The following is a 23,846-nucleotide window of genomic DNA, read 5'->3' as shown; positions in this document are numbered from 1 at the left end:
ATCATCGCATGACTTGCCTACAGGAAGCTCCTACATTTCTAGTTCTTTTCAAGATGCTCCTTCCAGGAATGGGTTTTTATAACTAAAGAGAGTCAGGTGTGACTTCAGTGTTGTTCAGGAGAAATGACATCTCATCTTGGTGAATCCTACAACAACCACATTTTCTGATATATTGACTACTATACTGGCCTTGCAGCAGAAGGCTGGTCAGCTCGCCATCTATTCCATGGCATCTGCACATAATAGCTCTGCTGCCACACTCTCTGAGTTCCTCCTCATCTGCTTCCCTGGCTTCCAGAGCTGGCAGCACTGGCTTTCTCTGCCCCTGAGCCTGCTCTTCCTTCTGGCCATGGGGGCCAATGCCACCCTCCTAATCACCATCTGCCTGGAGACCTCTCTACATGAACCCATGTACTACCTGCTCAGCCTGCTCTCCCTGCTGGATATTGTGCTCTGTCTCACTGTTATCCCCAAGGTCCTGGCTATCTTCTGGTTTGATCTCAGAGCCATCAGTTTCTCTTCCTGTTTCCTCCAAATGTTTGTCATGAACAGTTTTCTAACCATGGAGTCCTGTACCTTCATGGTTATGGCATATGACCGTTATGTGGCCATCTGCCACCCCCTGAGATATCCATCCATCATCACTAACCACTTCGTGGCCAAAGCAGCTGTTTTTGTCATAGCTCGGAATGCCCTCTTTTCCCTCCCGGTCCCCATCCTCTCTGCCCGACTACAATACTGCGCAGGGAACATCATCAAGAATTGCATCTGCACCAACCTATCTGTTTCCACACTTTCCTGTGATGACATCACTTTCAACAGGCTCTATCAGTTAGTGGCTGGTTGGACCCTGCTGGGCTCTGACCTCATCCTCATAATCTTCTCCTATACCTTTATCCTTCGGGCTGTGCTGAGGATCAAGGCAGAGGGGGCTGCAGCCAAAGCCCTGAGCACGTGTGGCTCCCATTTCATCCTCATCCTCTTCTTCAGCACCATCCTACTGGTCCTGATTATTACCAATGTGGCCAGAAAGAGAATCCCTCCTGATGTCCCCATTCTGCTCAATATCTTGCACCACCTCATTCCCCCAGCCATGAATCCCATCGTCTATGGTGTGAGAACCAAGGAAATCAAACAGGGGATCCAGAGGTTACTGAGGAGGCTGCTAGATGCGTAAGGGGCCAAATCCCATCTTAGGATACAAACCTTAAAGCCAGAAGCAGCTTGGTGTTTTCTGGGTTGCGATTTTTTATTATTGTTGTTTGTTTTTTTAGTCTAGGGCTGAGTTCTAATCCTCATTTACCCTTAGATCCTAAATAAATGTGCAAATATTCCTTCCTTTCCTGGGCTTCGATTCTCCTATTCCGAATGGGTCCTCATTACCGGGAGGTGAGTGGCAAGATAACTGACTGAAAAGACTACTGACCGTCAGGGTGAAAGCTACTGACCAAAGTCTTCTGGGTGAAGAAGTTTCCTCCTTCCTGAGGCAGGCAGTATGATGATTTAACTAGTGGCCAGTTTGGGAGACTCCCCTCTGTGGGACAGTGAGTCAAAAAATGAAATTGTCAGTACAGTCACTAAAGTATTAGACAAGAATATCTGACTTCAAATCCTGCCTCGGGCACTTAGCTTTGTAACCCTGGGCCAGTCACTTAACCTCTGCCTACCTCAGTTTCTCTATCTATAAAATGGAGATAATGATAACACTTACCTCCTAGAATTGTTGTGAGGATCAAATGATATATTTGTAACGAACTTTGCAAACTTTAAAGCACAATATAAATGCTAGCTTTTAGTGTCATTATCATTACAAAGAGTAAATCACTCTACATTCTAGTCGTGTTAAACTACCAGCCACTTCTAAAACTACATCCTTGCATTTGTACAAGCTCTTTTCCCCCAGCCCAGAACATTCCCCTTTTCATTCCTGTCTCACATAATCCCTTGTCTTCACTGAAGGCTGAATTTCAGTTGTCACCTCCTTCAGTAAGCTTTTTGTGATCCCTCATTTTTCGTCCTCTCTCCCTCTTGTTTTTCTTGCATGATGTTTCTCTGTGCACATGTTCTATCTCTACCATTTTTGTCTTTGACTTCCCAGAGCCTAGCACACTGCATGGCACATAGTAAGTTTAACAAATGTTTGTTGAATTGAATCGAATTATTTTAATCCTACTAATTGGGCATTTGTGATAATTAGTTCAGACATTCCCTGGAAGTTCAAATTGAACGGCCAAGACATAAACACTTGTTAAACAATAGATGCCATTCTGTAAATAACAGAAAATGTTTAAGTTAATTAACAAAAAAAATTCTCTGTGACTTTTCAGCTTCTATCTAGCCCACTTTGTACAAGACTAGAGAGCCTAAGAAACCAGGTTCCCCAGGTTGCCTTTTGATATTCCCAGCTCAGCCTTGACCTTTTCTCTTCATTTGGCACCAAAAGATGGTTTGGGGGCAAGTGTATTTACAGTCATGTTGGGCTTTATCCTTTGGAGATACAGTCCAAACACCTTCCTGTCGCATGGGAAACTGGGCTGATTCTGTCCTCTACGAATTTCTCATTACCCTTCCAGAACCAATGGATATTTTCAGCTTATGTCACCTTTTGAGGAAAAGATAATTTCTAGATTTATTCTTCCTGCAGTAGAATACAAGGTTTTCATGTCTTCAATCAGCAGCTTCACTATTTGTCTCCTCCAAAAAGAATTTGAACACATCCCCAAATCTGGTGTCCTCTAGCTCCTCTCTTTCACCTTTGTAGCAAACAGAACAACCTGGAGGCTGAAAATATCATCTGTTTTGCTTCCCATCTTTTCCCTGGTGATACCTAGAAATCTGTTGACCTTTTTGGTCAAAGTGGGACAAAGGGAAAGTCTTAAGGGCACAATTTACAGTAACTCCCACGATGATTTGTAATTGAGAACTCAAATGCATCACATAATCATAGGTGCCACAGTGGACAGAGTGTTGGATGTGGAGTCAGGAAGACCTCAGTTTGAATACAGCCTCAGACACTTACTAGCTGTGTGACCCTGGGCAAGTCACTTAACTTCTGTTTGTCTCAGTTTCCTCATCCATAAAATAGGGGTAATAATAGTACCTACCTCCCAGGGTTGTTGTGAGGAACAAATGAGATAAGAATTGTAAAGCACTTATCAGAGTGCCTAGTACTTAGCAAGTGCTATACAAATTTTGGTTTTTATATTCTAAGAATTTTTTGAATTACCTTTCACTTAGATACTTCACCACATAAAAACTCATAACACAGCATTGCTGTATTGTTTGTAATTTATTCATTTATTTATTGCTTATATTTATACAGCATCACTACCTAACTTGTCACATTTTCAGATTTGCTCTAGGATAGCGCATACACCCTACAAACTTACTCTTCCAAATCATGGAGGAAAACGGAGGGCAATACCCATAGAAAAATATTACCTCAGAGATCAGCTATTCCAAATTACTTCGGAGCACCCTAATACCCTGAAAACTGGTTATTCATTCTCTTCATAAGAATTTCCATCAACAGAGAGCTCACTTCCTAAGCACCAAAGATTTACAGATGGAAGGGGCCTTCTGCCAAGAGGCCACCTGTTCCAAGCCCCTCGTATTACAAACATAAAAACAAACCCAGAAAATTTGACTAACTTTTCTAAATTCATGCAAGTATTAAGTGGGGTGGGATCTGAACTCAGTTTCTCTGACTCTAAATGCAGTACCATATGAGACATCTTATACCAATTTTCCACACTATGAATTTTTGAGAAATCTTTATAATATGGAAGAAATCTGTTTCCCTGCAAACTAAAGCAAGTAATTTTCCAAAAGTTTGGGACTTACTTTCATGGAAATCCTATTCTACATGGTGGTTGGTTTACCAGACTAGCCCACGAAAGCCTACTTAACTCTTAAATTAATTCTACTATAATATTTCTAAGTGATAGCCTGAGTTATGGATCCTGGAAGTAGAGGCCTTGCTATGAAGAAAAGAGGAGATGAGAGTCAGCATAGCATATTCTTGCTCCCAGAGAAGCTGAAGTTGATGGATCTCTTGACCTTAGGAGGTATGAGCTTCAATGAGCTAAGCCTAATGTGTATTTGCACTGTTTGACTTTAATTTGGTGAGCCTCTGAGAACACTAGATTGTCCAATGAGGATTAAATTGGCCCATGTAACAATCATAGAAAGTCAAAGTTCTCAGACTGATTAGAGTGGTACCAGACCATGAGTAACCCTTACCCTTTGAGCCTTGGAGGAATAGGTAGACAGAGGCTTAAAAAAAAGAATGGAAGGAAAGAAAGAAGAGTGTCTGCTTCCAAGGTATAGGGCTAACTATATTCAAAATTTTGAAATAAGCAACTTTTCATATCTTTCTAGTTCCTTTTCCTATCTCCTAGCACCCTTTTTCCTTGGTACCTGGTGTCCTCATCTTGCTATAAACTCCAATGGTGGAAGATCCTCCCAGTTTGTGCTGCCCACTCTCATGATTCTTCAGGTTCTCTAGTTTCATACCTTCTCTGTTTTACCAAATCAAAACTTATATTCCCTTAATAGCACTGATGTTAACTAAAAGGAAAGCAGTCCACTGAATTAATGCATATTGATGGTGTGAATGATCAAATGGCAGGCCCTTAGCCTTCCTAGAGGTACTCACTTTTTTAAAAAAGAAAAGCTGATAGGTGGCAGAGTGGATAGTGTGCTGGACATGGAGTCAGAAAGACCTGAATTCAAATCCTGACTGGGTCACTTGCTAGTTGGTCACTTACCCTCCTTCAGCCTCAGTCTTCTCACCTGTAAAATGGTGAAGTTGTCATGTCCAACTCTTCACGACCCCATTCGGAGTTTTCTTGGCAAAGATACTAGAGTGGTTTGCCATTTATTTCTCCAGTTCATTTTACAGATGAGCAAACTGAGTTCATCAAATTTCAAAGACTTCTAAATTGATCAGGGACTTTTTTATACGTTTCTGAAATCTATGATTGACTCATTAAATAAAGAAGTAATCACTCCTGGTGGAAGAATTGGGACATAGCATCCGTAAATGGGGTGGGGAGATGTGATTCACTTAATCAACTCACTCCACTCTTCTACAATTCACTCTAATCTCTCGGTAATGTCTCTGTTAGAGGAAACACTGAAGATCAGAATCTTGGATTGATATTCTCATTGTTTAGGTCTCATTAATTTACTTTACATAGTGTCTCCTTTCACTTTTCTCTCTTGTTTCTTGGAACAGATGAGTTTGGGAGGGTCAGTTTTCCCATCCAAAGTCCACCATTTTAAATAGAAAAGCATGGGCTGTGTCCTAGATGCCAGGAAATTAGGGACTAAACAATTTGGGTCAATTATAGAAAAACTTTCTTTGACCTCTTGCTAGTAGTTCTCTCTCCTTTCTCAATTTTTCGTGAACTATGCTTATCTGTACACATATTGTGTTTAGATAATTATGCATGGGGGACTCATCTAATCGTCTTTATGCTCTCTCTCCACTATACCCCTTCTCATTTCTAGTCACCCAAGATGTTCTCTCCCACCTCAACTTTTTAAAAGGAAGGACTTTTGCCCAGCCTTGTGTTTGCTTATTCTGGAATGAGAGAAGAAGGGCTGGGGCCCAAAAGCACAAGGGGGCTGGGAGGAAGGAGAATGGTCATAATCTTCTTGTGTCTAAAAAGCTGCCTTTTACCATAAAATCTTTTAAGTTAATTCAACTCTGTAATTCTGTAAGTAATTAATAGTTATAGAGTTCCTATACTCTTGTATAATCAATCCTCAACTTTCATAGGAGTAACATTCCTAGAAAACAGTGTAAAAGTCAAAAAAGCGAATGGTGGTACATTGAACCCATGGGAAACAGATGATTAGGTTCTCACAACCACCAAAAACTGCAACTTTTCACTAAGGAGTGCTGAAAATACACTTTGTTGCACATAATTCTTTATAGCAAAACATTAATTCTGATAATATGAACTTTTCCCAACACAGTAACCATGAAATAACTCATAAAATGCAGTACACAAAATAAAATTGGTAACATGAAAAACATTTTTTCTTGCTTGTAATTCCCTAGAATTCTATGACCTTTCATGCTAACATCTCAATTAAAAAACGTTGATTTCAGACAATATTCACTTTTCCTAGCACGTGAAATCTAAAGTACCATAAATACTATGTAGCAAATAAAATTCTTACTAAAATATTTTAAATCTGTATCTTACCTCCCACTGTATCAGAGAGCAGTGTGAAGACATTGAACTGCATACTTCTTAACCTTATAACTGTAAACCTCTCTACCTTGGCTGGCTTCTGAAAACCCAGTGAGAGATTGCTGTGACTTTAATTGCTGTCAAAAAATGTCCAGACTGGCAAGGTCTCAACATCATGTAGAAGACTCTGTCCTTCATGGTTGGTGGATTGCATTGCAAATCTTAAAGGATGCACCAGACTGAAATAATATATCCTGGTAGGATGCCAGCTGCTCCACAGACTTGCAGGCATCACACCCCTCATTTTTTTCTCTAAATGAAGTGGATAGAGGACTGGGCTTAGAATCATGAAGATTCATCTTCATGAATTCAAATCTGTCCTCAGATGCTTACTAGCTGCGTGACCTTGAGTAAATCACTTAACTCTATTTGCCTCGGTTCCTCATCTGTACAATGAAGGAGAGAAAAAAATGGCAAACTACTCTCTAGTATCTTTGCCACTAAACCCCAAAATAGGGTCATGGAGAGTAGAACAAGACTAAAATGACTGAACAACAACAAACTGCACAAAGTCATGAATGTGTGCAGTTGCCGATGGTAGAGTGAAAATGAGATTACTAATAAAATCACCCAAATTCTTGAAGTCACATAAGTTAAACACTTGAATGTTGAGGATTGACTGTATATCTAAATTTTAGTCAGTTTCTTGGAGTATTGGAGGTATGGATCCAAATTGCTCTGCAGAATGGCTAGACCAATTCATATCTCCAACAGTGCATTAGTGTACCAGTTGTCCCTCAGTTCCTCTACCAATTGTCGTTTTCCTTTTCATTATTTTTCCCAGTGGATATGAAATGTAAACTTAGAATTGTTTAAATTTGGCTTTCAATTTGAAATAATTTCATTGTTGTTTAAAACTGAGAAATTTTCTTCACAAGTTGGCACTTACAGGCCAGGAATCACTCACTATCTTCCAAATTATTCAAAGACCAAAATTTAAAAAAATTATTCTTCTTCAACAAAGTAAGAACATACCATAGAAGACTGTCAAGAAGGCTTACATCAAAACAATGATAGTACAGGGAGATGCCTTGAGTTCAAATCTTCTTCTTCCATTAGGAAAGTCAAGATTGGTCTTTCCTTCCAGATTAATAGCATGACAGCCATAATTCCACATGAGCTTTGCATACTTCTACTTCCAACTTGACTTAGAATTGCAAGAGTTTCCAGTGAAATAGGATGAACATTCATTTCTACGTAGAGCATCAATAGGGCCCAAACATGATCATACAATAGATGTTGTGGGCAGAGACTGAAAATCAGGCTTAGTAATCCTTGAACCCTTACAATATTACTTTGGGATAAAGACCCACTTCAAGACAATTTTGTCTCTTTTTCTGCAGACCGAGGTCACCTATTTCTTCTTGGGAGCTGATATATCTGTGGTAACATAATAAAATTCAAAATTATCTTCATGATGTGACATTTGAAGGCCAGGATTCTCTTATTTTCTTCCAGCAAAGTTATTTTGAACAAAAGGAAGATTTGAAACTCCCTTCTACCACCTGCTATCAAGTTCTGTCATTGAGCTTCTTTCTATAGGCATTAGTTTTGGCCCATTTGCCAACTGGTCAAGACTAATACCATCTGGGTTCATTTAATCTTTACATCATGCCCACCTTAACTGTCAATTCCATATGCTTCTTGCTGTTCCCAAAATGCTATTACTTGCAAGTTGACCCCTAGACCTCAGGGCAGTCAAAGGCCTTCTTTTTATAGATTTAAATATCTACCCAGATGTCAAGAGAAAAGGTACACTATTACCAATAAGGGAATGGTTGTTTCATGTGACATGTAATTCAGTTAAATTTACCAAAAAATTACTTAATAGGAGAGGCAACCTGACCCAAGTTGGTGATAGAGTCAGGAAGCCTGGGGTTCACGTCTTACCTATCGCATTTATGAGGTGTTTGATGCTAGGCAAATCATTCCACCATTCTGAGACACAGATTCCCTGTCTGTTAAATGGTGACACTTAATAGCTGTGTGATCCTGGACAAGTCATTTGTCCTTGTTTGCCTTAGTTTCCTCATTTGTAAAATGAGCCAGAGAAGGAAATGGCAAACTATTCCAGTATCTTTGCCAAGAAAACCCGAAATGGGGTCACAAAGACTCAGACATGAATGAAAATGACTAAAGAACCACAATGACTTACCCCTACACTACATTGTGAACTCCCTGAGGGCAAGATGAAAGAAGTTGGGAGAAGATGATCTTGGAAAAGAGATGATTTTAAGTGAAGGCTACCTTCACGTATTTGAAGGTCTAGTCAGGAGGAAGAGAGATTAGGCTTGTTCCATTTAGCCTCAGATGGCAGAACCAGGAACAATGGGTATAAGATGCAAAGAAGCAAATTTGGGCTCAGTATCAAGAAATACTTCCCAATAACTAGAGCTATCCAGAAATGAACAGGACAGCCCTGAGAGGTGGTGGGTGGGTTCTTCCTCCTTGCCGGTTTCTAGGTGAAGGCCAGATAACCATTTGTTAGGTATGTTTTAGTGAGAATTCCTTTCAAATATGGATTGGATGAAATAATCCCTGAGCTCCCTTCTAGCTGTCAAATTGTGTGATTCTGTGAATTCCATTATTTATCTCATTTTTCAAGATTAAAATTTTAATTTAACATAACCTGAGTTTTTATGTAATTTTTGTTCTCTCCTTCTCTCACCTTTTTGTTAGTTTAAATCCAGGTTTTGCCATTAAGTTGAATCTTCCACTCTCTCAGTCAGACCCAAGTACTGTTTCAATATGTATGTTACTTCTGTGTGCTACAGAGAGCAAATGGAGAAATAGAAGCCAGGAGAAACATTTAAATATGAAAAAATAACAGGTGTATCTGTACGAGGGCACAGGATCTAGGAAGAAAAGGAATATGTGGGGTCAGGGACAGGTTAGTGGATAATAATTCTTCAGCCCTTATATAGGACTGGGAGCCTAGATCCAAGGCTCAAAAAAGGAGTTTGCTGGGACACAGCTTCTTTTAGATAAACTAATATAGTTTGGGCATATTCCACTATGTGAAGCTGAGTCTTTAAGAGAGAGCCAGGTATTTTCAGGAATTACTTGGAAGTACTAAGAATTTAACAATATCAGATTCAAATCTATCTAAAACATTAGTGTATAATTAATTACTGGGAGCCAACAAGCAATCTGTGTGTGAGGATCTGATGGTGATGGTTTTTATTAATAATCTTTATTTACAAACTCCTAAAATAGCAGAAAGAATCCACATGGCCAAAGACCATTTCACTACACCTGAGGGAGAAGGTATAAATAAGGCTATGTAGCCATTCCTTTTTTACTGACATGACTTAGCTTTTCCAGGAGCTCCCTCAATTCCCTTCTCCATTACTCAAAACATTTCAGCAGCATCACCTACTTTTTCCTCCTCACCTCTTGTCACAGAAGAGGCATCCGCACATCTCACAAAGGCTGATACAAAGGCTATTGAAGTTTTGGTTTGATTTCCTCCAAATCTGCCTAGAATTGAGTTCCAGAGGTCATTCCTTCTCTTTCATATACACTCATATGATCTCTCCCTCTCTAATGGCTCCTTCCTGTCTACAAACATAGCCATGTCCCCCTAATTCTAATACTAGATAGACAGATCAATACATATATATGTATAATATAGAGAGAAAGTTTTATTTTGATCCTTCTGTAACACTAGGTGTCATTGTTTCATTAAATATACACTTTGTGTGTGTGTGTGTGTGTGTGTACACACACATACATATGTAGGTGTGTACATGTATATATGTGTATGTCTATGTATGTATATATTTATACATATACACATATGTATGTATCCAATTTTAGAACACATTTACATGTACAAACCAGTTATAGAAAGAGACTGAGACCTTGCGCTACTCTCAGAGTTGTAGGTATCCCAGAGGAGCACTTTTCCCAAACTACTATACCAGAAAATGGAATGAAACTTTACTCACTGAAGAACGTGTGGTTTTGTGTTTCAGGAGACAGTATCATATAATGACTATAGCATTAGACTAGGAAACTTCATTCTGCTCTAAAGAAACCAGTGGACTCTGCCAAATGCCATACCACCATGCTGTCCTGAAACAAGGTTCCCTTCCAGTCTCCTGGACTGCCCTGGCTACATCTGAACTCAGCCTTTTCTGCTTCTTAGCTAGTGACCATACAATACCATGCCACTCTCCATGCCCTACCTCCCTGCCCCACCACTTCACCCTGACAGCTGATGATTCAGCACTAAAGAAGACTATTGAACTTTCAAGACTGGGTCCCACTGACAGTAACTAGCTCCACTCACTATCTCAGGTAAAGATTAATGAGTCTTGGTTCACCTCCCTTCACAAGTGGAGATTTAACCAAAAGTCCCGCACAAGTTTACAATATAGTAATAGCCAGGAATCATAATAGACAGGGTATTTCTTCCTAGAGAGTCCAGGGACATTGGGCAGGGATTCTACTTCATGTCCTAGATTCACTCTATCTTCTGTTCCAACTCTGGACTTTGATCCTCATTTCTAGATAGAAATCACTGGTGCTGGAAGTATCCAACCAAAGAGCAGCTCAAGGAGCTGGCTCTCAAAGACCAAGATCCAGTGGAAAGATGCTGAAGTAAAAAAACAAGCCCATTCCTTTCATAAACTTAAACCTGAGACAGAGTTTGGCTTTTCCATTTAGAATCAACTGTGATGGTCAACAACATTCCCCAGGGGCATGGGACCCATTTAGGGGAAACATCATGGCACAGGAAGTTGAATGCAGGATCCAGAATGTTGAAGACCTAGCTTCAAAACCAGCCTCAGATACTTCCAAATTGCATGACCTTGGGCAGGTCATTTACTGCTAAATGCTTCCACTTTCTCCTCTATAAAATGGGAAAAATTATAGCAACTACCTCCCTTCTTGTGAGACCCAAATGAGATGATATTTGTAAAGTGCTTTGCAAACTTTAAAGCACTATCTAAATGTCAACTGTTAGTATCAGTACTTTTTAGTATGGGGCATGCAGTTTAAAATGTCAAATAAGCAGCTATTGATATGGGATTAGAGATGAGTAGGAAAGTAGGGGTCAATAAGTAGATTTGAGTACCGTTTATGTAGAGACTTTAACAGAACTCACTTGGACTGATAATATCGCCAAGTGAGAAAGTGTGGAGAGAAAAAATAGAAGGCTTAGGACAGAATCTTGGGGGTCATCCACTCTTAAGGGACATAACATTGAATGAAGTAACTGGAAAATGAAAGACTGATCTTTTCACCCTCTGCTTCCTACGGCAACCCAATAAACAATATTTTTTACCACTTGCATGTGCCACTATCTCTGTTTACAGAAAACATCATAAGGATCTGGGCAAATGCATTATTCCTTCCCCATCTTTGGAGCTATTCAAATATAGAACAGGCTATCTCAGAAGACAGTGAGTTAGAAATGGATAACTACCTATCAAGGATGACGCATCTGACAGAGTGGACAGAGCATGGACCTGGAGTCAAGAGGATCTGACTTCAAATCCTCCCTCAGACATTACTAGCTATGTCACCCTGGGCAGGTACTTAACCACTGTCTACCTCTGTCTCCTTATCTGTAAAAATGAGGATGATAATAGCACCAACCTCACAGGGCTATTAGGAGGTTCAAATGAAATAGCACAAGCAAAGCACTTTGCAAACTTTAAAGTGTTATATAAACACTAGTTATTATGGTTATGTTGTTGTTGTCAACAGGATTGCTGCACCTAGATGACCTCAGAAGACCCTTTCAATCTGGGATTTTGTAATTCTGTGCACTTAGAGTAAAATCGAGGCAAATGAGAATAAATGAATTTTGTCCTAAATCCTTGCTTAGAAAAATGGAAGATTTCCACTCTCCATGTGCTCTGAAATGGACTATATCTAAGATCTGATATTCCTATTGGTAACTTTCCCCCATTCTTGGTCCATCAAGGATGGACTATTCAAGCTGGTGGATAAAAGAGGGTGAGGAAGATAGAGAGAAAGGGATGATTCTTATCAGATTTCTCTTTCCTATGTGGCTATTATTGAGGTACAGTGACCTCCATGAGGTAGGCTATTTGTCCCTGGAGATTCTCTCATTTATGTGAGATTGAGGGGGGAAAGAATAGTCTATGACTTCCCAAATACCCGAAAAGTTTGTCTCATGATCTGCTCCTGATGCGCTCTTGAGTATTTTAAAAAATATTTATTGATTTCCCCTTGTGTCCAACTTTCTATGCCTGGTCAGCATCTTCTGGGTCCAGAAAAGAGATTTATTTGATTCTGAAGCTCTTACATGGGTATGCATAGAGTGTTGGCTGAGTGTGCCAAGAGCACATCTAACTTACTCTCCATGCACCTACACCCACTCACCTGTGTACCCTTCAGAAGAAGTCCCCTTCCCAGTATTTACTTGACCTACAATTCTGGAAGAATATGGATTTTTCTGATCCATGAAACATAGTTGTTGTTGTTCATTCTTGTATTGAAGGAGGACCAACGATATCACAGGGATGTCTTGACTTGCACAGGAATAGGATTTAAGTAAGGCAGAGTTGCACAAAGTCTTCAGCCTCACTCTCTCTTCTAGAGTCATCACAGTCAAGTTGCAAGACAAAAATTGCGATGACTGGAAATGGCCTGAGATGCAATGGATGACCTTGGTATCTTCTATGTCTGACCAAGCTCTAAGCACTCCGCAGCACCTGTTTCATCCACCTGTTCTGCAGAGGAACTCTTCATGTGCTTGGGGTAGATATCCCTCTAACTCACAGAAAACTCTGAGGCTTACTGGTTATCTTCAACCTGGTTTAGCTCATTTGCCAAGACAGTTTTTACCAAGATGTAGCCACTGTTTATGCTAGAGCTTCTCAGAGCCACAGGTGAGAGCTAGGTGACAGGCAGACACTAAAGGCAGATGAGCAGTCCTGAAAATGGCTCATCAAGCCTTCACACCAGAGGTGCTAGTCTTTTCTGAACACCCCATATGCCCAGTCCTTGCACCTTCTGCTTCTTATCCCAACCAAGTAAACATTAATATTTTTTATCACTGCCTTAGCTATGTCTCAATATTTCTGTTTCCAGAGAAATATCACGAAGACTTGGTCAAGTGCCCTATTTGCTTTTGGTAATAGTGAATTCCCCATCACATTTCAAGCATAAGCTGGATGATCAGAATTTGTTGGGGAGATTCTGTCATTATGGTAAAGTAGAGGTAACTGAAATTGAATTAATTCTGTTCTCAATCTTTTCTTGGGAAAATATTTGGGAATTTTTCATCCCACAGCTGTCCCATGAATTGTACAGGTCACAAATGCTATCTGTATCCAAACATCATCTTTATTATACTTTTATTGAGGTTTTTGCCATTCCTAGTTTATCCAGGATAGATTCATTCTGAGGAAAAGAAGGCTAGAATAGGAGGATTCAGGGACACCTTCCTTTACCCCTTACATCAGCTCAATACAAATCATCTCTCCCCATTCCCTATTTACATGGTTTTTGGTTTTCGGTTTTTTGGCTTTTCTTTAGAGAAACTCAGTGAGCATTTGGGTAAGTAATTTATTTCTTCCTCATTCCCAGAATTGTCTAAAAATCATATGTCCCCCACTAGAGGTCTCCGAACAGGGATGGATGACCACTTGTTGGAGGATACTGTCAAGGGGTTTGCCTTTTCAGATATAGATTCAACTAGATGACATATGATGTTTCTCCCAACTCTGAGATTCTGTAATTCTGTAATTCTCATCCCTGAGAGCCTCACTACTTCTTATGAAAGTTTGACTATTCCTTCTGAGTAACAATTATCTGCTTTCATTACCTTCTTAGACATATTTCCATCTCTATTTCCAGGACTGATATTAAAATCTCTGGTTAAGTACCCTCTTTGCTTTTTATTCTCTGAAAGTCAGCAAATGCTTGTTAAGTTGATTTGAAAGTACCACCTCTCCTTTTCATCTTCCAATTTCTGCCTCTTCTTCCCCATATTTTCTCATTCTTTCTTAATCTATCTCATTATCTGTGCCTAAGGCAGAAGGAGCAGCTAGCTACTTCACCTGGCTCTACTGTCTTGTATTGGCAACCAAAAATGGGCTCCTTAGCACTTAGTCAACAAGTGCCCTTGACTAGTTTGGCTTTTTCCCCTGAACTGAATGCTGTTTGTATGTTGGACTGGAGTAAGCTTGTCGGCCCCTTCACCTTGCTTCCCTTGCTTAAGCTGATGGAAAGAACCTGTGCTTTCCCGGTCAACCCCTTCACCTTGCTTAAGCAGATTGAAAGAACCTGTGCTTTCCCTGGCGTACCTTACACCCCCGCAGAAGCTGGATGGCTAAAAGCAGCTCCCGTTGGAGCCAGAGGCTGCTACAGCCACAGCTGCTGCTACAGCCACAGCTACAGCTACAGCCACAGCCACAGCCACAACTGAAGCAGGAGCTGCCAGTAGCAGAGCTGACCTACGGGAGGAAGCTGAACAAAGACTTCAGGCCAGTGGGTAATCTTTTTACCATAGAGGGGGAAGCATGATTTTGCTTTATGCAATCATGCTTCTCTGTAGCCTCCTGGTTACTCTTTCAAGGCGTACTTATTGGGCCTGGAAGCTTTTGATCAATATATCAAAATGGGGTTGCTGGTTCATGGGTTGATTACTGTGGAGCCTAAATATATGTTTTGATTCTTCTGCCTTCTACTTTGAGAGTTTCTTATATCCGGCGGTTCCGAACCTTTCAGACATGTTTATGATCCTCTTTGAGATTATAAACTCTGCCCTTCTAGTACATTTGGCGACGAGGATGGGATTCGAACCCATGCGTGCAAAGCACATTAGGATTGTTTTGGCTAGTTCTGTTTCTTTTAGGCTTCCAAATGTACTAGGAGGGCAGAGTTTATAATCTCAAAGAGGATCATAAACATGTCTGAAAGGTTCGGAACCGCCGGATATAAGAAACTCTCAAAGTAGAAGGCAGAAGAATCAAAACATATATTTAGGCTCCACAGTAATCAACCCATGAACCAGCATCCCCATTTTGACATATTAATGAAAAGTTTCCAGGCCCAATAAGTACACCTTACAAGAGTAACCAGGAGGCTACAGAGAAGCATGATTGCGTAAAGCAAAATCATGCTTCCCCCTCTATGGTAAAAAGATTACCCACTGGCCTGAAGTCTTTGTTCAGCTTCCTCCCGTAGGTCAGCTCTGCTACTGGCAGCTCCTGCTTCATCTGTGGCTGTGGCTGTGGCTGTGGCTGTAGCTGTAGCTGTGGCTGTAGCAGCCTCTGGCTCCAATGGGAGCTGCTTTTAGCCATCTAGCTTCTGCGGGGGTGTAAGGTACGCCAGGGAAAGCACAGGTTCTTTCAATCTGCTTAAGCAAGGTGAAGGGGTTGACCGGGAAAGCACAGGTTCTTTCCATCAGCTTAAGCAAGGGAAGCAAGGTGAAGGGGCCGACAAGCTTACTCCAGTCCAACATACAAACAGCATTCAGTTCAGGGGAAAAAGCCAAACTAGTCAAGGGCACTTGTTGACTAAGTGCTAAGGAGCCCATTTTTGGTTGCCAATACATGTCTCTAAAAGCCAATATCTATAGCCTCTTTAGTTCTTACTGGAAGAACTATACAGGGTGTTCCTTAAGTCTGGACACATAGGCAAAATGCATATTTTCAAGAAATTAATGAAATTTTCAACATTTTATTTCATTAGAATATTAATAAATAACATCTTCAACATGATTTCCATCATTTGTGATGTGCTTTGCAAGATTCACATGAACTTAATGCAATAACTCCACGTTGCTGTCAATTTTAGCACATTCACTCTTTATGCATTCAATCAAGTGTGTTACATCTGTGATTTGCATTGAGTACACCTTCTCCTTTAGCAGACCCCAGAAAGAGAAGTCGCTGAATAACATAGAATCTTTGGTGAAATGGTTAATGAGATGTTAATGAGATTTCCTGTGTGTCCGGACTTTAGGGACACACTGTAGAGATAGGGACCAAACCTGTTATTTCATTTGGTATGGGGAGCTGCTGGCTGTGGAAATTTGTTCTACTTATGCAGGTAAGTGTTTTCTCTTTAACTTATAGTTTTAGAGAATTGTCTAGAACAGTAGTGTCAAACTTGTGGTATTGTATCAAACTCTGTGGGGCCTGAACCAGATTAAAAAGTAATTTGGAAATGTTTAACAAAATGAAAAAAATATATAATCCAACATAAATAATGTTAATTTGTGATTTTCTAAGTCAATCTGTGGGCCCACAGGGATCCATTTTCATTTGAGCTTGATATTGCTGGTCTAGAGCACTGAGAGTTCAAGTGACTTAACCAATGTAACACACTATGTATATGTCAGAGACAGGACTTGAACCCAGGTCTTCCTGGCTTGTGAGACCAGCTTTCTATCCACTATACCATACTGCCTCTCAGAGGAAGTATGTGCACTATAAAAAAATACAAAACTATTATAGGAACCAGAGACTCATATGCTTGGGAGTGAGATAGAGATAGTGGGAAAACTTTTTCAAAAAAGTGACTCTTCAGGGAGAGAGGAAGAAGGAAATTTGTGCAAAAGCATTAAAGAAATAGCAATAGTAAGATAAGTTGCAAAGTAATAATAATAATAAAGTCTTGTTTTCCTAGACAAGGGATAGATTCTTCCGCAATTAAGACAGCTAGGTGATTTAATGCTGAGTGTCCAAATTGGAGCAAGAAGACCTGAATCCAAATCCGGTCTGAGATATTGCATGTCTTTTGGGATGACAACCAAGGTACATCTTCTCATAGCCAATTTCCTCATTTGTTTAAAAAAAAGTAGAACAAGAACACCTATTTCACAGGGTTTTTGTAAAGATAAAAAGAGATAACATAAAGCACTTTGCCAACTTTAAGGTGCTAATGGTAGCTATCATCATCATCATCAATGAATACATAGGCCATTAGTGGGAGGAATAGATACATGGGAATTATATTGAAGAGTACATATGTAGGTAACACATGTGGCTAGCACACACATATGGAAGAGCACACAAACAGAGGGAACATATGGCCAAGGCACATACATTGAAGGGCAATTGATATCACTGACACTACAGGACCTTTCAGTGATTCCATATTTAGCTAGTAGGCCCTGGTCTTACTCTTCTAAAATTAGGCCTGCAACATCTCCTCCTCAAGTCTCTAGACACTATAGTACCCTGAAGGGCTTAGGGGTGTCTCAAGATCCTCCTCTACATCATGTCTTCTAACAAAAGGTGTCCTTCAGGGTTCTGTCCTGTGTCCTCTGCTCTTCTCCTTCTATACTACTTCACTTGGTGATCTCATCAGCTCCCATGGATTTAATTACCATCTCTATGCCAATGATTCTCAAGTCTACCTTTCCTGCCCCAGTCTCACTGCTAATCTCCAATCTCATGTCTCCAAGTACCTTTCAGACGTCTCATACTGAGTGTCCAGTAGACATCTTAAATTCAATATGTCCAAAACAACTCATTATCTTTTCCCCTAAACCCTTCCCCACCACCACCACCTTCATCCTCCTGGCCCTTCAGGGTCACAACATAGGAGTCATCCTGGATTCCTCACTGTCTCTCACCCCCTCCATATCCAAGCTGTTTCTGAGGCCCACCAATTTCACCTTTAAATTATCTCTTGAATATGCCCCCTTCTCTCCTCTGATACTGCCACCACTTTGATGCAGGCCCCCATCACCTCATGCCTAGACTACTACAATAGCCTGAAGTTGGGCCTGACTGCACTTCAATCTGTTTTCCATTCAGCCAATGAAACAAGTCTCCTAAAACATAGGTCATATCATGTCACTCAACTACTTAATAAACTCCAGTGGCTTCGTATTTAGGAGCCAATACAAAATTATTTGTTTGGCATTCAAAGCCCTTTATAACCAAGCCCCCTCATACCTTTCCAATCTTCTTACATCTTATTCCCTGCCGTGTATTCTTCAACCTAGTAACACTGGCCTGCTGACTGTTCCACAAGCAAGACACATCATCTCTTGGCTCGAGGCATTTTCTCTGACTGTCCTCCATTCCTAGAATACTCTCCCTCATCTGCTTTAGCTACTGACATTCCTCGCTTCCTTTAAATCCCAACTATAAAACCCCCCTTCAATAGGAAGACTTCCCTGACCCATCTTAACTCCAGTGCCTTCCATCTGTTAATTATTTCCAGTTTATCTTGTATGTAGTTTACTTTGTATATACTTGTTTGCATGTTGTCTCCCCTTTTAGATTGCAAGCTCTTTGAAGGCAGAGACTGTCTTTTTCCTTTTTTGTATCCCCAGCACTTAGCACAGTGCCTAGCACATAGTAGGTGCTTAATAAGTGCTTACTTACTGATTGATAGATTGAATTAGATTCTACAAAAAAATATTTATTTAATGATAAAGCAAAAACAAATACTTCCTTCTAACAACTAGAGAGTCTACTTTCTCCTATACCAATGCTGTCAAACTCAAACAGAAATGGATTCCTAAGGCTTCATATTGACTTAGAAAACCATAAATTAACATTACCTATGTTGTATTATATTTTATTTTGTTAAATATTTTCCAATTACATTTGAATCTCATACAGCCACAATGGTCCTGCAACATCATGTTTGATACCTCTGCCCCATAGCTACCTAGGCCTCTAGGGATGATGAGATCAAACTTAGCTTGATTCCTACATAGTCTTATTTCCACTAAGTTCATGTCCAAAAGCAGCATCAATGCTGGATGAGTCCTAGCCTCAGTTATCACTGGGCTAAGTCTTGAAGGTCACTTCTAAGATAACTCCTTGCTACTTGGGGCATTGATGCTGGGCTGGCTACAAAACCTGGCACAGGCTTAGATTCACTCTCCTAAGCTCCAAACAATATCCTTCACTCAAAACAGAGACCAAGGACATAGGCCTATTTTACAAAGCCACATTGACTCAGAAGGGAAAAGCCTTAAGGCTTTTAAAGCATAGTCTTTTATCAGATGTAGTCCACAGAATCAGACTACCAGACTACATCCAAGGAAATGAAGGAAGGCCAACTGAGATCTCCTTGAAAATCTCTCAAGTTCTAGCTACACCACTGAAATGCCTTCTCCTAACCACACAGCTGGTTATAGAAAGTTCCACCATCTCTCCAAGGTACTTCCATGAGTCCTGGAAGCAGAGTCTCTAGCTTCTCTTCAACGTGGGGAATTTGCATGAGCCAAGCATGCTGTGTGTGCTAATACCATGTTTCACAAATTTGTGAGGGTACATGGCCTTTGCCATTCCCCAACTCTCTTTTTTTGGACTGGGTTGCTCTCTTCCTTTTAGCTTAGAGCCCAAAGGTTGAGTTGCAGTTTAATATAGTCAGTTATATGACTAGAAAAAAATTGTGCTCTCTCTCTCTCTTTCTCTCTCATTATATGTGTGTGTCTTTCTGTGTCTCTGTCTCTATTTCTCTGTCTCCATCTGTGTGTGTGTGTGTGTGTGTGTGTGTGTGTGTGTGTGTCTCTGTGTGTCTCTGTCTCTCTGTGTCTCTGTCTCTGTCTCTCTCGGTGTCTCTCCATCTCTGTCTCTGTCTGTCTCTCTGTCTCTCTCTCTCTCTCTGTCTCTGTGTCTCTGTCTCTCTCTCGCTCTCTCTCTGATCTGTCAGTTCCTAGAATCTTAGACTTCAGGGAACAAGCTCTTTTAGAACATAAAACAGCTAGCTAATGAGAATCTAAAGCCATTAAGTCTTTCTTTTGAACTCATTCCTCTTTCGAATGGGATCGATATTTCTGTCCTAAGCCTTTATTTGACATAGGGTTATAAAGTCTTTCTAGTTTTAGTCTAACCCCTAATGGGATCCTATGTACCATCCCCCAAAACCATTTCAAGAACTCTAGCAAATAATTTCCTCAGATGCTACATAGGTCCGGAACATCACCATTTTCTTCAACCCTATTTCTAAATACCCTTTCCCTTTAATTCATTCTTATTGTGTGTAAGACAGATGGGCGAAAGACATTGCAAGCTTTGGGGAAAAGTTGAGTGTCTAAAATTCTGATGGCAAAAGTGATAAAACCATGGACTACAATAATGTCCGTTGGTTATCTTTCAGTTTGGAAGTCAATTTATTTTCGAAAAACATTTTAGCCAGTATTTCATTCATTCATTCAACAAAGATTTCATTAGTGTGTGAAGTTCCATGCTCAAAACTTAGGACACAAAGAAACATAGTACAGATCTTGCATATAAGCTAATAGAGGAGACATCATGAATACAAACAACTAAGATACAAGGGGGAAGAACATAAGTACAGGTAAAGTGCTGTGAGTAATTTAAAGAGAGCCAGGAGGAAGGGAAAGTTTCATGAAAAAGATGACTCTTCAAAGGAGGAGAAGCACTTCAAAAGACAAAAATGAGACTGAATCCATTCCAGGCATATGTACAGCACAAGCAAAAGCAGAGAGATATGAATGGTAGGAAACTAATATCAAAGAGAAAATAGTGCAATTTTGTTGGACCATGGGGTACAAGAAGAGAAGTAATATGGGGTAAGGGGGGAAAGTAATTTGAAGTCAGATTGCGGAGGGTCTTAAATATCAGGATCAGAAGCATATAATTTGCTCTGAAGTTAATGGGAAGACATCAAAATGTTTCAGTTTAAAAATGGTGTGGTCAACACAGTGCATTAGGTTGATTACTTGGGCAGCAATGTGACAAATGGATTGGAAGGGAATCTATTGAAATACTCTGGACAGACCAGGACTGAACTGGGTTGGTTATTGAGAATTGAAAAGATGAGGCAGATGCAAAAGGAGGAACCATGTGGTAGAATGGCTAAAATAATACACCTGAAGTCAGGAAATGCTAGTTCAAATCCCACTTCAGACATTTACTAGCTATGCAACTCAGGGCAAGTCATTTACTCTGCGTACAATAACAGCAAGTACCTCCCAGGGTGGCTCTGAGAACCCAATGAGATAATATACTTAAAGCACTTTGCAAACCTTACATGGGTATGCAAATACTAGTTTATTAGTAGTAGTAGTAGTAGTAGTAGTATTTATTATTGAAACATATTGCAGAGGAAGGAACAATGCAACTTGGCATTGGGGAGTAAGGGAAAGAGAAGGGCCAAAGGTAACTCCCAGGTATAAAAAAGTGTGTAATTGTAAAGATGGCTGTGCCGTCAAGAGAAATAGAAAAAATGTTGGAAGGAAAGATTAAGAGAAAATTACAAACTCAATTTTAGGCGTAGAAGAGATGCATATATATGTATATACATGTATATGTGTGTATATGTTTATGTGTATGTAGACATATATACATATATATGTTGTTTGCCCCTTGTTTTCAAAAAAACATCAATAACATCACACTTGCACATGAATTGAATTTAAGTGAGGCAGAGTTACACAAAGTTGTCAGCCTCATTGTCTCTTCCTAAGGCATCGAAGTCTAGTAGTGGGACAAAAATCAAGACAACTAGCAATGGCCCAGGAAGCAGTGGATGACATTGCCATCTTAGATGTCTGACCAAGCTCTAAGTACTCCACAGCATCTGCTTCAGACACCTCCATGGCCATTGGAACAAATTGTTCTCATCCATCCATTACACTGGGGAAGGTCTTCAGATACTTGTGTTTAGACAGCCCCCTAAGTTACCAACACGTTTGAGGTCTATCAGTTACCCTCAATCTGGTTCAGCCCGTCTGCCAAGACAATTTTCTGGGCTGTGGCTGCTGGGCACGCCACACCTCCTTGGAGCCACATTCGAGAGTTGGGCGCCAGGTGGACACCAAATTGGATGAGCAGCCCTTCAAGGGCTCAGCAAGCTCTCATAGCAGAAGTGCTAGTCCTCCTGAACACATCATACCCCCCATACATACGTGCACACACATACATATATATGACATATACACATATGTATGATAAGTTGGAAAGTTGGTATTGGACTCTGCAGAGAAGCTAAGAACAGAGATATAGATTTGGGAGGCGTTTGCACAGAAGAGATTATTGAAGCCATTAATGTGAAGTGACAACACCACAGGGTATGCTATAGAAAGAGAATAAGAGCAAGGAAAAATAGAGTCCTTATTAAATGGGTGGGCAGAGGATGATGAAGTAGAAAAAGAGATAAAGGTTAAATAACAGGGGAATCATGAGTGCAGTATCACAAAAACCAACAAAGCATCAAAGGAGCAGACAACAGTGCCAAATGCTACTGAAAGATTTGAGGAGGATTGGGACTAAGAAAAGGTCTTTGGAATTAGTGATCAGGAAGTCATTAGTGATCTTGGCAATAGCAGTTTCAGTAAAGTGATAGGGGAGAAAAACATGGTGTAAGGGACTGAGGAATGAATTGATAGTTAAAAAAATTAAAAGCCATAGCTACCCCCATTCTTCTTTCTTTCTGTTTCTAAAAATAAAAAAAGAAATTCTATGATAAGGTTTGATGGAGGAGAAAAACAACTTATCAGTCATAACCACGAATATTAATGGGGTTAGTTTATCAATAAAATGGAAAAGTGAGTTAAAAAGTAAGCCCTAGGAGGCATCAGAGCAGGATTTTTGATGGGATATTTATATGGGCTGAATACGCTTTAGCTAAATACTTATTTATAGTATCAAGTCAAATCAAGTCGTCAAGAGGAATTTATTAAATGCTTACTATATGCCAGGTACTGTGTTAACTAAGCACTAGGAATAAAAACAAAAGTGAAAAACAGGCCCTAGACTGAAAGACCTCACATTCTATTGGCATGTTCTATGTTATCGCGGGAGTCCAAAATTCTCATATATGCAGAAGAATCATCCATGCTGTCATGCTGATATCCACTGCTATATGGGAAAATTGTTAAATCCATTATTAGCCTGCTAATATTGACATCAACCAATGTTCAGAACAGTGCCTCCCACAACCCCACTATATTAACATGGAGGATAAATGGTCATAATTGCTTTTGACAATTGCTTACATTATAATAACAGTTACCAGTGAGTTCTAGACTTGAGTCGTAGTCTAGACATGACTTCATGAAAATGGTGAGGTATACATGTGTAAAGATTTAGTTCTTTAGACCAGAAGTCTTCTCAGAGATGCTAAATTCTTATACAGTGAACATGCATATCTATCTAAAGAGGATGGATAGCAATAATGGATGCTGTTATTCTCTCTTCCTCTTGGAACCTCGGCCACCACGCTCATGGCTGTGAAAGAGACTACTTTTGTTTCAGTCCCAAGTTGCTTTTATCCCACATCAACAAACTAGCTACCATGATGTATTCAATAGAAAAGTAAGCCCAAAAATTTGCTGCATATAAGCAACCTACTGAAAACACAAAGATTCAGTGGCATATAGGTGGCACAGTGGATAGAACACCAGCCCTTGAGTGAGGAGGACCTGAATTCAAATCCAGCTCAGACATTTACTAGCTGTGTGACCCTGGGAAAGTCACTTAACCCCAATTGCCTCAAAAAAAAACAAACACAAAGATTCATAGAGAGTTAAAATGAGGAGTTGGAGTAGAATTTATTACGCTTCAGCTTAATCCAAAAGAAGAGTGACAATCATTATTTCAGACAAGACAACAGTAAAAATGGATACTGGCATGAAAGGCAAAACAATAAAACCAA

At 40.0% G+C, this 23,846-nt stretch overlaps 1 protein-coding gene across 1 annotated transcript; it reads left to right on the top strand.

Annotated features, from left to right (window-relative positions):
• The first annotated feature begins 214 nt into the window (after window positions 1–214).
• On the top strand, window positions 215–1,177 carry LOC118836506 (olfactory receptor 56A4). The gene has a single exon (XM_036743776.1). The coding sequence runs from the start codon at window positions 227–229 to the stop codon at window positions 1,175–1,177; it is 951 nt and encodes a 316-aa protein (XP_036599671.1). The 5' UTR covers window positions 215–226.
• The last annotated feature ends 22,669 nt before the right edge of the window (window positions 1,178–23,846 follow it).

The sequence above is a fragment of the Trichosurus vulpecula genome, chromosome 2, assembly GCF_011100635.1.
Source record: "Trichosurus vulpecula isolate mTriVul1 chromosome 2, mTriVul1.pri, whole genome shotgun sequence".
NCBI lineage: Eukaryota > Metazoa > Chordata > Mammalia > Diprotodontia > Phalangeridae > Trichosurus > Trichosurus vulpecula.
Note: the sequence above shows the minus strand (reverse complement) of the source record. Positions and strands in the feature narration are given on the sequence as shown.